Source organism: Nyctibius grandis, chromosome 7, assembly GCF_013368605.1.
Source record: "Nyctibius grandis isolate bNycGra1 chromosome 7, bNycGra1.pri, whole genome shotgun sequence".
Taxonomy (NCBI): domain Eukaryota; kingdom Metazoa; phylum Chordata; class Aves; order Nyctibiiformes; family Nyctibiidae; genus Nyctibius; species Nyctibius grandis.
In genome coordinates this window covers 22,612,180-22,628,673 of record NC_090664.1, presented here as the reverse complement: position 1 = coordinate 22,628,673, position 16,494 = coordinate 22,612,180, and the positions used below count along the sequence as shown (strand labels likewise).

The following is a 16,494-nucleotide window of genomic DNA, read 5'->3' as shown; positions in this document are numbered from 1 at the left end:
TGCATTAACTAGATCAAAAAGCATACCCACAATCTCATTTTGTAGTGATTTTGAAAAACAAAAATGCAGTCTTGTTAATTCATGCAGGAGATTAGAAACTTATAGAAGATACCACACAGAACAAAAAAAGTGTCAATCTTATTTTGAGCAAGTACTCCAACACATGATTTTGCAAAGCTTGTTAATTATAAGGGTATGTATGGGATCAATGCCCCAGGACACCCAATATGGCACCTGCACATTTAGCAACCCAAGAATGCTTCAGGACTGAAAGGTCACCTTTTGCATCATAGGTCTGGTGATATGAGTTGGAAACTCAAGCATAACATGAGATATCCAGTATACCACGAAAGGTGAAATTTGGGAAAACTGAGGTACACAGCAAGATATTTTTCACATCCATTTTTATGGATTCTTCATACCATTGACACTGGATTTTGTAAACCCAATCAACATGCTTAATAAACTCAAAGGTACGTTGAGTCTCACAGTGTATTTTCTCCCGATTAAATAAATCCACTTTTAAGTATGTCGCCATTGTCTGTGGCACAGTCAAAGCTGTGTGCAATACATGCATTTGTGTTATTACACATGCAAATATATTAACTGCATACTTTAATTCTCCAAACATGCAGCAGTGACCCTTTCAATCAACAATGGTACCTTAGAGTGCAGCTACAAGTGCTCTGCTAAAACTGCACTCTGCCAGATGAGTTTATTCCATCCTCCATCATTTTTCTTACAGATTTTTGCCTCCTGATTTCTGGTATGCCTTTGCTGTCAGTTCTAGGATCTGTAGCTGTTTCCTGTACTCCCTGTAAATGCTGAACATCATTCTCTGCTAGTGCTCTGCTCTTTTCCCCATTCCCGGTCCTCTCTCCAGCCACACTTGTGACACTAATCTCAGGTATGATAAAGTTGCCCAATTCAGTAGCATCATTACCATTCTCTGGTTGTTCTAGAATTAAAGATGGATAAGAAAAAAAACAAAAGATGTCTGAAACAAAACATGAAACAAAACCCAATAGATATAGATGACTAAAGCATTATGAATTAAAGCACATGTTCACATATTAACCTCTTGTTAATTAGCAACATTAGCAAGTACGGAATTTTGCTTTATTTTTAAATTGCAGGCTTCAATCTTCCAATTATTGGCCTTCACCCACATACTGGAAAGCCCCATGCTTCATCCTTCAAAATAAAAATTTCTGAGGATCATGAAACAAACATTCAGAGATTATCAGAAATCAAAGAACTCTCCATAATTCACTTTTATGATTATATTCTCTGTATCACCATGCTGAAGTGAAACATATTCTTACAATGAAATGGCATATCAACTTCATGTATTATCATGTAAGACTAGAAATTTTACACATACATTGTCATGATGCTGCACAGTGGTCAGCCTGAAAACCAATAGTGAAACAACTAAGCCAATTCAAGCAGACTTTGACTTCCATTTTCTTTCTTCATTTCAAAAAACTATTTTCAACCAGAAAGATTTACAAGTAGGAAAACTCTCCAGTTACTAAAGACAACTTATTCAGATAAAACCTATGGAGTTTTACCACCGTTTTTGCCACCTACTAATAATATAACATATATGTTGACCTCCTCAGCCCTTCTAAGCTTCTTATATGAGCTTACAACTAAATTAGTTTGCAATAAACTTATTGGTGTCACACAAGTCAGTTACTAAGTACAGTTGAGAAAACAGAGATTAAGCTGGGGGGAGCGAAAGCACCACAACTTTCTGCAGCACTGGGGGGGAAAAAAAAAAAAAAGAAATTAAGGCAAAAAAAACAGTGCAGCTTGGTTCTAAGATTACTTTTTTTCATCTGGGTAAGTCATCAACAGCGGATATACAAGTGCTCAGCCTGGCCAAAAAATTCCTTCAAGACAGTCCCAGATTCCTACAGACACAGCCAAAAATCCCCAAGCAAACAGAAAACTCCACTGCTACTCAAAGTGTGAGAATGATGGCTGTGTGTAAGCACAAGAGATTTAATAATATTTAGTGAGCAAAATGCTATAGTTCCTACAAGGTCCTGGTAAAACAAATCCCAACTCAAAAGATGCCTGTCTACATTAGATGAAGACAGGTTTGAGCAGGATGAACTCTTGAGAGGAAAAAAAGCGAAAATAAGAATAGAAGTTGAAACTTTATGGAAATTCCAAGCATACGCAAGTAACGAGTTACAATCCTAGCGACCTGTCAGCTCCACAGTGAAGTATTCTCAGTGTCTGAAGGTCTTTTAAAAAGTATTCAGAATTGCTTTATCAGCACTAGCTCTACATCCACAAAACTGCAGTTAGAAGACCTGGAGAAGAAAAAAAGTCATCAGTTACAGTCAGTCACGGCACATCCTCCATGAAGATGCTTACCACAGAAATACAAGTGAAGAGCAGCAAGAACTATACTATATGCTATTTTGTTATATATTCTATGTACTATATATGTATACTATATGCAAACACTATGGCCACAAGCTTGACAAGACTAAAAATGCACTAAAAGCACAGCTCAGAATAAAGCTCAACTGAATCCCTGTGTTTTATTCATAATGCAGCTCTTTCAGACCTGACGATTCGTAAGGACTGCCCCGATTATACTGCCAGTTTGCTACTGCATGTGACAGAAGTTGGCAGCACAGACATTTAACTGACAGTATAAAGCCCAAAAACAGAGGAATTTATGATGAGATGATTTTTCACAGCAGCAGCTCTCATGCTTTTTAGCTGGAGGGGATCCTCTCCTCCCCCTGTCCCTGCACTGAGGACTCTTGTGCAGGCACAGTGTACTTCTAGGTCAAGCAGGCTACAGTGCTAGGCTTTTTGCTAGCATTTTTGCTGTCTGCACTTATCACGACAATGAAGTAAGTCTCAGAGCTAGAAGGTTATTCTGACAGGATGGACATCATTGTCCTCTGGTGTAAGAGCTATCCCTGATTTTATCTGCAAATGCTAAGTATCATGACTCTTTCTAACTAGTCAACTACTAATGAAAGTATCTATTTACCAAGTTGTACTAAGCAAAGGAAATGGCATTAATAATTGCTGCTGTTAGCCACTAACTTCCTGATATTTGGCAGGAAACTCAAGTTAGAACTGTTTCCAAGTGCTACTCCTTCTAACAGCACTTCTGCAAAAGTCTTCTATCGTCAATAACAAAGGTAAAAACTGAGCACCGTGAACTGCAATAGCAATAATAATAATAAATAATAATAATGATATCACCATCAATATAGCCTTTTTTCTAAAAACATAGGAACAGAAAGGTTAGTGAGAAGATCAATGCTCAGATTGGCCTCGTTGGCCAGGTTCACCAGGGTGAGGTACCTGTGCCACTCCTATGGCAATCTTCAAACCCCTTCCTGCTATCTCATCAGTGCAGCTACAGGCACCTTATTTCAGCAGAACGTCTTCCCAGGATCCACTGATCTCCATACACACAAGCCGATTCTGCTAGAAATTTAGAGCCAGGACACCACAGAAGGAAGAGGGCAGAACAGTTTACTGTCAGTCCCTTCCCCACCAAGGGAGAAAAGCACTAATGAACAGCATTCAGCTCCAAAGAAGGGAGACTCAGAGGGCACAGCAGAAATCAGAGGAACAGAGAAAAGAAATTTTTTGTTACAGATTTTGTATAATAGTGATCCTTAGTTATTGTTGTTTGGTGGTGTGCATTTCTAAATGTAATATTCTACTGTGATATCAGCACTTTACCCATCATTGCTGCATTCCCACAGCTGTGTAACCATTACCACCATGAACTGGGGAAAAAAAAAAACACAAGCAAACAAAAAATTTAAGAGCTTTACTCAGCACAATTATGTCTAATCTTTTAGTTAAGTGCTACTAACTACTTCTAATGAAAGGGAACATACCTTTCTCTGAGTTTAACATTGAGCTACAGGAGGATATTAATGAAAAAATGGGATACTGGCTATCTCAACTCCTATTAACACTTTCTACCATAGCATCTGCAGTTTCATGGCAGATATAAGACTACATAATCCATGTCCTTCACAGTAGCATCTCCTCCTTATTTTAACACTTTTAAGAACACCTAAAACAAACCTTCAGCTTCATAGTGCCTGGTTTTGAAGATAATACTGCTTCAAGCTGGACAACTCTGGGGGTCTATGTTTTAAGAAAGAGACATTAATACCCAGTGCGCAAAGCAAAGTAGCAAAAGAGAAAACAAAGGACACTGCTAAATAGTGTAGAGACAAAACTGAATAATTATGTCAGTTTGAAAGTTAATATAAATATGACCACAGCAGTTGAAGGAAAACGCATTTGGAGTCACATTTCTAAATACTTTGACTAGTACAACCAAGCTTGATAAATGCATTTCGTGATTACTAAGAATTAATTCAAAAGATATTTCAGTCATAGTCTACCTTATTATTACGGTTGCCTACATCATTTACCTCAGATTGCACAGGCAAACTGCCCATTTGGATTGTAATTCAATTTTAACCACCACAAGCTCAAGCTGCATTTCCTGCACAATAATGTTAGCATTTTGAATTATTCACAAAATCACCACGCTTATATCCCAAAATTAATATTCATTCCAGATTCCTAAAAGTAATGAATATTTCAGGAATTAATACTGTTTAAAAAAAATAGTAAGAAAATTCTCTCCACAGGGACTCAAAGACTAATGTTTCTAAACCTTGTGTGCTACATGAAAGTCAATTTCTGCAACGGGGAAAAAAAATAACATCTTGTCCTTCTCTAGTTGATGTCTTTGTTCTTGTGTCATGTATCTAGCCAACATCTGCTTAGCTCTTCTTAGTCTGTTATGTCAAAGTATTTCTCTTACATGCATTACCTCTACACACAGGAGTTTTTCCTAAGCAACCCTTTTATAGGGCAGTTTACAGATTTTACATTAGTAAGGAAAGCCTTGCTAGGGCTTGCTTTGTTTTTTTTCCTAGCTTCCATAAACAACCATTCATTTAGGTGTTTATGTCCCTTACACACTGCATGATTTTTTCTGATTTTCCTCTATTTGTGAATGGAAATGCCACTCAAGGCTTGTTTTCAAAACATGAACACTACAAAAACCTAATGCTAGATCGAGGAGCTAATGCTCCTCTTTAAGCTTTATGATTTATAGGCAATCCAATTCAATAGCACTAAATACTTTGTTGATAAGCAGTGGCTAGTATCAACCGCCTATACATACTACCTATTTGTGATTAGATAGATCCATTTTGCAAATGACCTTGACCTTTACCTTTAGTACCTCTGAAGTACCTACCTTAGAAATCTAAATTCACAATACCAATTTGATTTTAAAAAAAGTCTTCCTAAGTAACAGCTCTAATGAACCAGTGACAGGTTTGAGTATCACAAGAAGATTAAATGTTAAGTCAACCTTTTTTCAAAACTGACTTCAATATAGAGTTCTAGCAAAGACTGGCAAGATCTAACATCTGAAAACATTTATAGTAAACTGATCTTTTAAAAGATAAAAAAAGTAAAGCCTGTGCTTCTCAGCTGGAAATGTGATTGGCTGTAATTCTTTTATTTATTTTCAACAAATAGCTAGTGATTGAAAATTGCTGCCCTTGCTTCCTCCCAAGGGATACTTTGCTTCATCGGGTCTTCTGGTCCACATAATGTATAAGATCAAACTACCTCTCAGGTATCTCCTCTTGCTTCCTAATCAATTTATACAGCTCATTTTTATTATACTGAAGCATAAAAATAAACTTCCGAATACATCTTTTTCCCCTTCCACTGCAGCAGAGAGATAATGGGCAGGAGGTAGAAGGTTTGTAATCTGATTTCTACCAATTCCAGTATTTTTTTTAATTCAAACAAGCATCTGTAAGCACAAACCTTATTATTCTTTCTGCATGCTGACCCTGAAGATCTATTCCATATCTTTCTTTCACCAGGAATTGTGGGGCACTGAATTACGTTATTAGGAATTTTGAAATCAGGACACCATCCATGCTGACTTTAAACAGGCTTTTCAAATCACAAGCAACAATTAGTATTTTATAATAAAAATTTTGAGGAGATTAGCTGAAGAGGTATATGCATGGAACATTTACCATTTAAAACAAAAAAGTTGGACAGTCAGTTCATCAAAGGTACCACAGACTCAGTTTTGGTCTTTAAACTAGCCTAATGTTTACATAGCCTTCAAACTTACAACTGCTCTCACAACCTGCTATACAAGTTCCCCTCTGCCCCTGCCCTACACCAAGTGATTTTCTTCCTTTTCATTAAATCCTGTACCATTGAGGCAAATCCAAAGTTTTCCCATTAACCCAAAATGTTGACAAGTGCTTTTTTGTAAAAGTCCTTAATCTTTCAATACCCATCCCTAAACTCCTCACTTGGGTCATACTAAGTAGATTATGACTGTTTCTCTCAACTTGTCCTGCTTTATGAGACTCCCATAAAACACAGTATTTCCCCCCATTTCTATGAGTCCTACTATTATTCTCATTTCCCTTTCACCTTACTGTTATCTGCCACAGGGCACACTTGTCTCACACATTTTTCTTTAAACTTCACCAAGCATCTCCCTCTACAAGGCGGCAATAATTGTAAAAACTTCTAGATATCTGTATTTGCTGAAAAATTTGCATTCTTATAAGGATGGTTCCAATACTGATTCCGTAAAAATTTTATTTCATTTTTTTTCTGTAATCACAAAGACAAAGGGAATGTTGATTTTAATACATGTTCAATTCCTCTGAATGAACTAGCACTCGGTATCCCTGACGTGTGTTCCCTTCTGTCACCTCATTTGAACAAGCATCAGAACCGCTCAAAAATAACACCTGACAAAATTGTCAAGCTTCAGAGGTCATTTGTCCATTTAAAAGCTGAGCTATCGTAGTTTTCTTGCATCTGGTCAATAATCCCTGCTTAACATCTGTAAGCCTGAAGACAGGAAAATAAATAATAAAGACTAAAATGGTCTTTAAGAGATTTCAGTACTGACTTGCTACTGGACCTCACTCAAGTTAAAGACACTAATGTTTTGCTCCTCAGCTTTGTCTTACAGTTTTAAGCAGTTTTTAATCAACTGAAAAGAAATTTGGTTATTTTACCTTTCTTTGCCCCTCACCCCCTCTGGCAGCTTACTATTGGTACTACTACCACCAATATGTATCATTACTGCTCAGAAAGCTCTATCGTTATTTTAAAGTCATCTTCTACCAGCATATTTATAAATAATTTTCTCAGCACTTATCTGAATTACCTCTCAGTCCTTTACAAGTAACTTGGCAGTATTTTTCCAACCGAACTGTTCAGATACTACAAAAGCTCATAGAGTACACATAATACAGAAATTTTTATGATGCTACTTCAAAATCTTTATTGAATCTATTGAAAGAGCATTCTTATCTACACTCACTCGCTTAGCCTGTCATCAGAATTACAAGGACAGCAGAGGCAGCCACTGCAAATTTTGATCGCTGGTCCAGCAGCTCTCTCCTCATCTGAAGATGGTAGAAGTGGAATATAATGTTCTCCTTTTGCAGTACATTTGGCACCATTTTTTCTACTTCTCAGCCCAGACCTGTGCTCTACTTTGTGAAAGCCCTTTTATTAGTTTGCCCAAATGTGCTGGTTTTGGCTGGGATAGAATTGATTTTCTTCACAGTAGCTAGTATGGGGCTGTGTTTTGGATTTGTGCTGGAAACAGTGTTGATAATTCAGGGATATATTTTTCTTATCGCTGAGCGGTGCTTACACAGCGTCAAGGCCTTTGCTCCTCACACCACCCCACCAGCAAGTGGGCTGGGGGTGCACAAGAAGTTGGGAGGGGACACAGCCAGGACAGCTGACCCCAACTGACCAAAGGGATATCCCATACCATATGATGTCATGCTCAGCATATAAAGGTGCGGGAAGAAGAAAGAAGAGGGGGACCTTCAGAGTTACAGCATTTGTCTTCTCAAGTAACCATTACATGTGATGGAGCCCTGCTTTCCTGGAGATGGCGAAACACCTGCCTGCCCATGGGAAGTGGTGAATGAATTCCTTGTTTTGCTTTGCTTGCATGTGCGGTGTTTGCTCTACCTATTAAACTGTCTTTATCTCAACCCACAAGTTCTCACTTTTACTCTTCAATTCTCTCCCCCATCCCACCAGGGGCAAGTGAGCAAGCAGCTGTGCGGCACTTAGCTGCTGGCCAGGGTCAAACCATGACACGAAAACATAGTAATTTATCCCTCTACCCTTAAATCTGAATTTCATTTAAGTAATTTAAGATAGATGAGGTTCTGTGGTAGAGCTGTTGAATATTCACTTTGATTCAGATACCATACACCCCTTTCAGAAGAAAACAGGAACATTGGCCTCTTTAAAGAATCAACAACTTTGTACAGCTCCCTTTAACAAAAAGGTTTTTTGTGTGTGTTTTTTCTTTTTTAAACATGATTAAGGAAATAAAGAATATATTTCATCTGAACTGCATTAAGTTCATTCACTAGTTAAAAAAATAAAAACCTCCAAACTGCTGCTTGCTTACTCGCAATGAAGAAGTGCAATAGCAAAATTCTCAATGTTATTTTGAACTCATGTAAAAAGCTGAGGATTCATTGCAAAATGTGTTTCTTACCATGCCTTTTCCATCTATGACCTCGGATAGACATGCTAGTCACAGCATTTCTTGATATTCTGGATGAAGTAGGTGTAATTTCAACCTGAATGCATCTTGTACCTTCTTTACTAGATTTGATGGCACCCTGAGGCAGTGAAGCTTTTATTGCATTAGCAACCTAGAACAGAAAAGATGCAGTAATGTTCTTAACATGAAGAAACAAATTTTAGAAGAATTCTGCCAGGGGATTCTAATGACACCAAGAATACTGTGTACAATTCCAGTTTAATGTCAAAAATCACACTAGCTTTTTGCACAGGTTATAAAGAATGCTGGTTGCAATTACCTCTCAGAACTAAGTTACATTTAATACCTGCCACCCTTTAAAACAAAGTTTCCAGTTTAAAGATTTGGCTATTACTTAACATGAACTTCAGAGTGCTTCCACACTATCATCTAAGCTTTCAAGACTTAGAAGCATTCTGTTGAAAATAGCTTGTTCACTAGTCAAGATGACAAAATAACTAAGTACACTGAAAATACCTGCGCACGTGTGTGTACACTTGCAGATCTAGCTATTCACATGAGCACAGCCACACAGACCTCATGGGATTTAGGTTCCTGGTGTGATGTCACATCACAGATGTTCACAGGACGGATTTCCTAGACTAAAAATTCTACTCAAAAAAATGTTGAAATACCACACCTACCAGCAGAGGTTCTGGATACAGTTCCAGCTGTGCTCTATACAAAATGTCATCCATAGCTTTACGAGCCAGATCCCATTCTCCATTATAACTACAAAGGTAAATATATACATAATAATAAGCATCTATATATCAACTGATGAACCTTCTTGGTCACATAACCTGCACAGATTTAGTATTCCTTGAGAGCTCAATTCAGAGAAGTTGAATTACTTGTGTTCATTAGCAGTAAGCCTGCTATTTAGAGAACTTATTCTGAAGTAGCATCCATGGAGACAAAGTTTTATTTTCACTGCCCGCCCTGAGCAGTTTAAAAATTATGTCATTAGTTATTGATCAGCTAGTCATGAAATATTCTGAAATTCCAACAGGATTGTTTTAATATTACTCCACATTTTGAGTATTCCTGTGTTACTAGTCTCTATTTTGGTTAAGAGAGCTTCACATATTAACATGACTATCAAAAGGTAAATGACATCAGCATTTCAGATAAAGAATGAGAAGACCTTTCTTCCTTAACTAGACTGATGTAAAAACTAAGCAGGCAAAAATGTGGACAGCAGACAACAGCTGGAAAAAGATTTAAAAGATTTTTTCACATCAGCAGTTGTACCTATTAAGTGTTGTTCTAACCCTCTTTCCCCAATATGACACTGGTAACTTCAGCTAACTAGTTGGAGAACTATGTTCTCTTCCTGAGGACCTTATTGCTAGACACAGCATCTGTCCACTAGAAAACAATACATTTCAAAGGTAGCATGCCTAAATGAGTGTAGAAATTAAGCTGACATTTCTTTATTTTGTATAAATATTAAAAAAAAAAAACACGACTTACAAGGCATAATAAATCCCTGTTAGCATTTGCACCATGAATTCAGATGAAACTGGAATCCTACTGTTGACTCCCTCGTACTTTCTCACTTGTTGGCGAGGATATCCACAGACACAAATTCTAAAGAAATCATGCATTTATCATTAGCAAATAATGTAGAACCACCTTTGTACAGAACTCTACAAAGCTAGGTGTTTAGCATACATTTTAACTACAACAGACCCACAGGAAGGTATCCAACAACAACCCTGTGCTGAAGCAGATTATTTCTTGTCATGGAAGAAGGGTATGTCTCTACTGGCACAGTTCAAATCCTTCAAACCAGAGATATCCTAGACACTCATGTTACATTTATACTACAGTGGAACATGAAAGAAAACTACCAGTAAAAGTCATTCTGAATCCACGTGTTTGCTGCAGAACAGACAAAAAACAAGTTAATGGTCTTTAAGGAAATAAAGCAGCATAGCAACTATTAATATTACAGACAGCAGCATGTCATTGCATATAATATGGAAGTTGCATACAAGTCTTCAAGCAAAGACACCAGAAGTGTCACATTCACAAAACTACTCTAAAATCCAGTAAAAATCAGCTTTAGAATTCAGTTCTGAACTAAATTCCACATCAGATTCTGTAGTCAAAACATTTTGGAAATCAAATATATTGAATAGTTAAATATTCAATTCATTGGCTATTACTGGACTTCTGGAATGACCTTTAATGACATTAATCAAAGAATTTCCTTCTCCAAAGCATAGACTAGAAGGTTTAGTCTCAGAAAGCTTCAATTATTCAGCTTCAATACCAGAGAGCTTGTAAAACTCCTCTTAAATCTATTTTTTTTCCAGAAAAAAAAATTGAGTTAAGATTCTATTGTAGTACCTTTCAAATCACATCTGTAATAGAGAGATTTGAGGAGCCTTTTTTTATCAATACTAACTTTGCCACTAACCTACTGCACTTTTTTCCTCTCCTTCTCTATCCTGCAACTCAACTTCTGCTTTGGCTACTTAAAAAAATCAAGAAAGCAGACAGTGCCCCCAGGATCTCTATGGCTCAGCAACTCTCCCAGTATGCACTTTGCACTCAGTATAATCTAAATTTGACTCTTCATGCTGATACCACTGTATCTCCAAATAAAAACCACAACAAAAATATTTTAAACACTTCATCAGGAAAGATAGGAAGCCATGCTAGTGACAACATGCAAGGAAACAAAAATATTATGAGGTGTTATTAATGGAAAAATCATTGAATGGTTTGGGTCAGAAAGGACCTTTAAAGATCATCTATTTCCACCCCCTCTAACATGTGCAGGGACATCTTCCACTAGACCACGTTGCTCAGAGCCCCATCCAACCTGACCTTGAACACTTCCAATGATGGGGCATCCACAACTTCTCTGGCCAACCTGTTCCAGTGTCTCACCACCTTCATTGTAAAAAATTTCTTCCTTATGTCCAATCTAAATCTACCCTCTTTCAGTTCAAAACACTGGCCCCCTGTCCTGTCACTATACGTCTTGGTAAAAAGCCCCTCTCATCTTTCTTATAAACCTCTCTCATATATATTTAAGGGCTGCAATAACATCTTCATGGAATCTTTTCTTTTCCAGGCTGAACATAGCCTGTCTTCATAGCAGAGGTGCTCCAGCCCTCTGATCATCTTCGTGGCCCTCTGTTGGACCCAGAGGTCCACGTCTTTTTTTTACTGGACACCCCAGAGCTGGACACAGTACTCCAGGTGGGGTCTCACAAGAGCTGAGTAGAGGGGCAGAATCACCTCCCTCGACCTGCTGGCCACACTTCTTTTTATGCAGTCTAGGATACGATTGGCTTTCTGGGCTGCAAGTGCATATTGCACTGTATCCCCAAGACCTTCTCTGCAGGGCTGCTCTCAATCCATTCATCCTTCAGTCTGTACTGATGTCAGGGATTGCTCCAACACAGGTGCAGGACCTTGCACTTGGCTTTGTTGACCTTCATGAGGTTAAGATACCTATAGGTATAGGACAACTACCCTCTATGCACTCATCTGGTATTGAAGGTAATTCCATAAACCCTAGGCTTGTGATGCCACTTATAGAGTTAGTCAACTGCTGCTTTGAGCATCAGTATTTAGTTATGATTCTCACTGAAATTTACAACCCTAAATGCAAACTTCTCAGATTGGCCTAAACCAAGATTTAAGTGACTGAATTCAACAGTTCAAAACCATATTTCTAAAAAAAAAAAAATTAATTTTGCTTAGTTTTGAATTTCAATTTTCAAGAGTAGCCAAATGTTAATTTATAACTAACTGCAAGTTTTCCCCTAAATTTGATATTGTTGTTGGCCAGAAGCACAGACTAAGTACTCCTTGCTTATTCATTCAGATTTTAAACTCCGCTTTTATTATTGTTAGGAATACATTACTTCAGACTGCATTGTGATTTGTGTCTCACTACTCAAATGGCTTAAAACTCTAAATTTTTTGAAACCAGGATGCAGATAAATTTCTATCTTAAAATACACAGAGTTCACCTGCAATGTATATGCACAGCTAGCTAAAACAAAAATCTTACTTCCAGTTAAGTGAATCAAATTGACTCTTCTGTTAAATATGCTTCAGATTTTGGAACCAAACGAGTTCATCCTCTCATATTTCATTCCGGCCATACATGGTAAAAGTTAAAAGAAAGCAAGCCGTTCTTCTGACTCTTACCTAGTCCTAAACCACCCAAGCCAGATATTGAAATTAACTGGGTTGAATAACTCCCTCACAAAAATCCCATCCCATTTTCCTCCTCTTTATCCCCCAGAAGAGGCTATTATTATGCAACCTGGGCAACACTTTAGTTCCAGACAGTCCATAATTTCTACCAGTGATGTGGCTCAAAAATGACACTTATAATCCACTAAAATAATAAGCATTTCAGTGTTGTGTAAAGCCTGAGGGGTGGAGGCAGCAGCAAGGAAGTGTCCAGTTTAAACCATTAAAAAAAACCATATAACCAGGTCATTTTTATGCCAATGTACATATTTATGCATTTACTAGATGCTACTCTATATGGATACAGTAAATATTTTGGGAGGAAACAGTGAACTCACACCAGGAATGTGATCAGTTAACACTAACAGTTATATAGAAAAGACCTTAATACAGACCCTCTATTAATGCCATTATTGATTAGTTTTAAAAAGCTCTAATCTGTTACTTCCTCTAAAAAGGCTAGAATGACATCAGCAGAACTGCTTCGCTTCACATCAGAGGAAGATAATATTCTTATGAAAAGAGGCTTAGAAACTGAAGATGCCCAAATGCAAAAAATCTGGATTTACAACACTTGAGATCAGCACAAAACATTTTGTGCTGCAATTGTCACATTTACAGTTCATGTTTGTAAATAAGAAGTACTAGAAGCTTTTGCTTCTTTAGAAAAGTCATAAAAACTGAATTAGACTTACCAGAAGAAAGCACATTTGTTGTAGATGGCTTTCATACAGATCTTCCAAAAGAAACCTAAATTCAATACTGCTCAACCCAATTAAAGCAGTTATTCTATAGATTCTTCTGAGAATTTTGCCAGCACCACATCCAAACAGGATACTGAAAGATATTCTGGGCTTCTGACACATATTCCCTTGAATCCCTAAAATGCTGTCAGGGCATGATTTTCAGTAAGCAGAGAAACATGGATGCCAAAAGCAGTAGGGAATGATGAACTGAGATAAAAGTCAAATTGTATAGTATCAAATAACTCGGTATCCAAACATTCAACACCTTGAAGTAGAAAGACTTGCTTGCATCTGCTGGTAATTTGCATGGGTTTTTTTGGAGGCTTGTTAAAAATTATTTATCCCAAATACAATCAAAACCTAATGAAGCAGAATAAGCAACATCAGTCTCCTGACCACAATCGCTAGCTACTAGATATTTTCTACCTTAAATTTTAGACCAGTATACCTAACAAAGATCTTGTAAAGACCCCGATGCCTTCTCATCTCCTCTGAAGAGGAGAGAATCTTACAGGCATCCATTACCATATTTTGTTTGTGTGAGGAACCTGGGAACTATGTCTGGTAAAAAGTTGCTGTGGTTGACTTCTAGGTCTCTCTTGGATTTCCTAGGTTAACAAGAGCATTCTAATTTTTTCCTTAACCCAAAGTCCACTTTCAAAAATCTAGAGACAGACATGTTTAATACCAATTCTTCCTCTTTGAAAAAAAGAAATGGATCAAAAATAGACACTGTAATTAAAGCTGAGGTGTTTGGGGGTTTTTTTTTTTGGTTGTTTGGTTGGTTTTGGTTTTTTTTTGAAGTAACAGCAGATTTTGGAAATACCCAAAGTATCTGTAACAATGGATTTATTTCTAGTTTCAAGATCTACTATAATTTCAAGAAAGTTTCAACTTGCACAGCATCCAAATATATTCAGTAAGTTTGCAACATAAAACTTACCACGAATTTAGAAGACATTTCCGATTTTATTTAGTTAACACACCTACAACTACTTTGATTAAAAACAAACAGTACCCTTGATTTGACTTCTCCATTTAACAGCACCGCATATAAGCCAGGTCATTGCTTCCCCATTTTGAGATCTCAACCCAGTTATAAAAGAGATACTTTAAAAGCAAATAATGCAGCTGTAAACACTTATGAAAAAAAGTCAAGTTTACAAGCAGCTTTTGGGAACCTGAAGCTTTTTTTTAAAAAAATTCAAACTGATTGCATTTCAGGTTGAAAATGCCATTTTAAGTATAAACAACCTACAGAAATTACCTTGAACAAATCTGACACAAAGACTGAAGAGAAACTGCAGGCATGTAGCTTAAGGCAGCATTGTAACAGAGCAGAAGGAAAGTCAGTACTTCAAACCTGGGATTTACAAGAAACATTAGAATAACGTTACCAATTTTATTCTTGACAAGAAAACAACTTTACACAGAAATTTGCAAGAGTTATTTGAACAGATCTGGTATTTCCTGTCAATAAAATTGACAATCTCTAAGCTTTTCCTCTTCATCTAGTAATATGCACTGCTAGTCTTTCTGCATCTATATTTACATGTGTTTAAAAACAAACAAAAAATACCCACCACAAAACACAGCATACACCTATCCACCTTCAGTCTACAACTATATTAAAAATTATAAGACGACTGATTAGTGTTTCTCAAGCAAAATCCTATTATACAATTTCACCTGTTCTGTGCTGTTAACATCTCCCTCTGAGGATGAGGTCCACTGTATACAACCCTGGACAAACCATGCTGTGATAAAGCTCCTTCAGTGAGAGCCATGGAGCCAATGCTGGAAGGCTAAAGGAAAAAGGGTCATTCAAAACATGTCCAACTGAAGTCTTGCTACAATGCATGTGAAAATAGACAACAATCATCATCACCATACTTGTACATAAATTTTCAACAGGCTTAAGGTTATCTGACTGCTTAGCTGTCTTAGATTTGATAAGTTATTTTACACCAGATAAGGTATATGGCTTCAGAATAGGAAAAAAAAAGACATAGTTGATGCATGGATATTGCAGCGTTATGACTATTCAGTCTTGAAGAGGCCTCAGAGACCAGTTAGTGGCACTCAGAAGACTGAGAAATACGTTCCTATGTCATCACATGCAACACATTAAAACTACTTTTCACTTTTATTCTTAACAAACAGGCCCCCAAAGCATACTGCCTTTCTCAATCAGTAACAACTTTATGTTGTAGATGTCACTTACTTCATGATAGACTGAAGGTTTGGACAAAGATGGAATTGTGAAACTCAGCACTTTGCTATGTCCCTCTTTGTCAACTATCTCCTGAAAAAGACAGGAGATACCAAGGGTTATGCTGTACTACAGAAACCAGACATTCAAAAATGTTAAATGCTGAATGGGGCTGAATGGAGAAAGAAAGCCAATCAATTATTATAGGGACAGATAGAGATACTGTAACAATCCAAGCTACAAGCTAGAAATCATCTCTGTATTTGCTTTCTATCACAGTGCATTTGCTTTGTTTCTGAAAACTATTCAAATGACTTAGCAAAGGGCACATGCATTTGTATACATAGTCCACTTTAAAAAACACTAACTGGAAATCTCAATATGTTTAAACAGCGTTATGTTTGTTTAATTATACACTATTTACTAATTGTGAAAGTTAACACTCAATAATTCTGTTCTGAAAACTATTTACCCATCAACTAATGTCTCTACAAGTACTTTGTTTTGGAAATATTATAGCTCTGGAATGATTGCAGCCTCATATGGCTTGATACTAGCAGACATCATAGTATTTGCAAAAGCCCAAGTTTAATAATACCACCACAGCAGTATGTTGGCAGACTTCTCATTCCTGTAAGTTAGTGGAAGAC

At 37.1% G+C, this 16,494-nt stretch overlaps 1 protein-coding gene across 3 annotated transcripts in view; it reads right to left on the bottom strand.

The window, feature by feature from the left end:
- HYCC1 (hyccin PI4KA lipid kinase complex subunit 1) overlaps positions 1–16,494 on the bottom strand; it is a 51,390-nt gene that overhangs the window by 4,754 nt on the left and 30,142 nt on the right. For 2 of the 3 annotated variants that reach the window (XM_068405217.1, XM_068405216.1), the window contains 6 exons: positions 15,857–15,937; positions 15,322–15,437; positions 14,900–14,995; positions 10,136–10,252; positions 9,304–9,391; positions 8,612–8,771 (listed from right to left, as the gene is read on the bottom strand). In XM_068405217.1, coding sequence (XP_068261318.1) covers positions 8,612–8,771; positions 9,304–9,391; positions 10,136–10,252; positions 14,900–14,995; positions 15,322–15,437; positions 15,857–15,937 — 658 coding nt within the window. Of the gene's footprint in view, positions 1–663; positions 959–8,611; positions 8,772–9,303; positions 9,392–10,135; positions 10,253–14,899; positions 14,996–15,321; positions 15,438–15,856; positions 15,938–16,494 lie in introns of all 3 variants that reach the window. The other variant, XM_068405218.1, reaches the window with a different exon arrangement.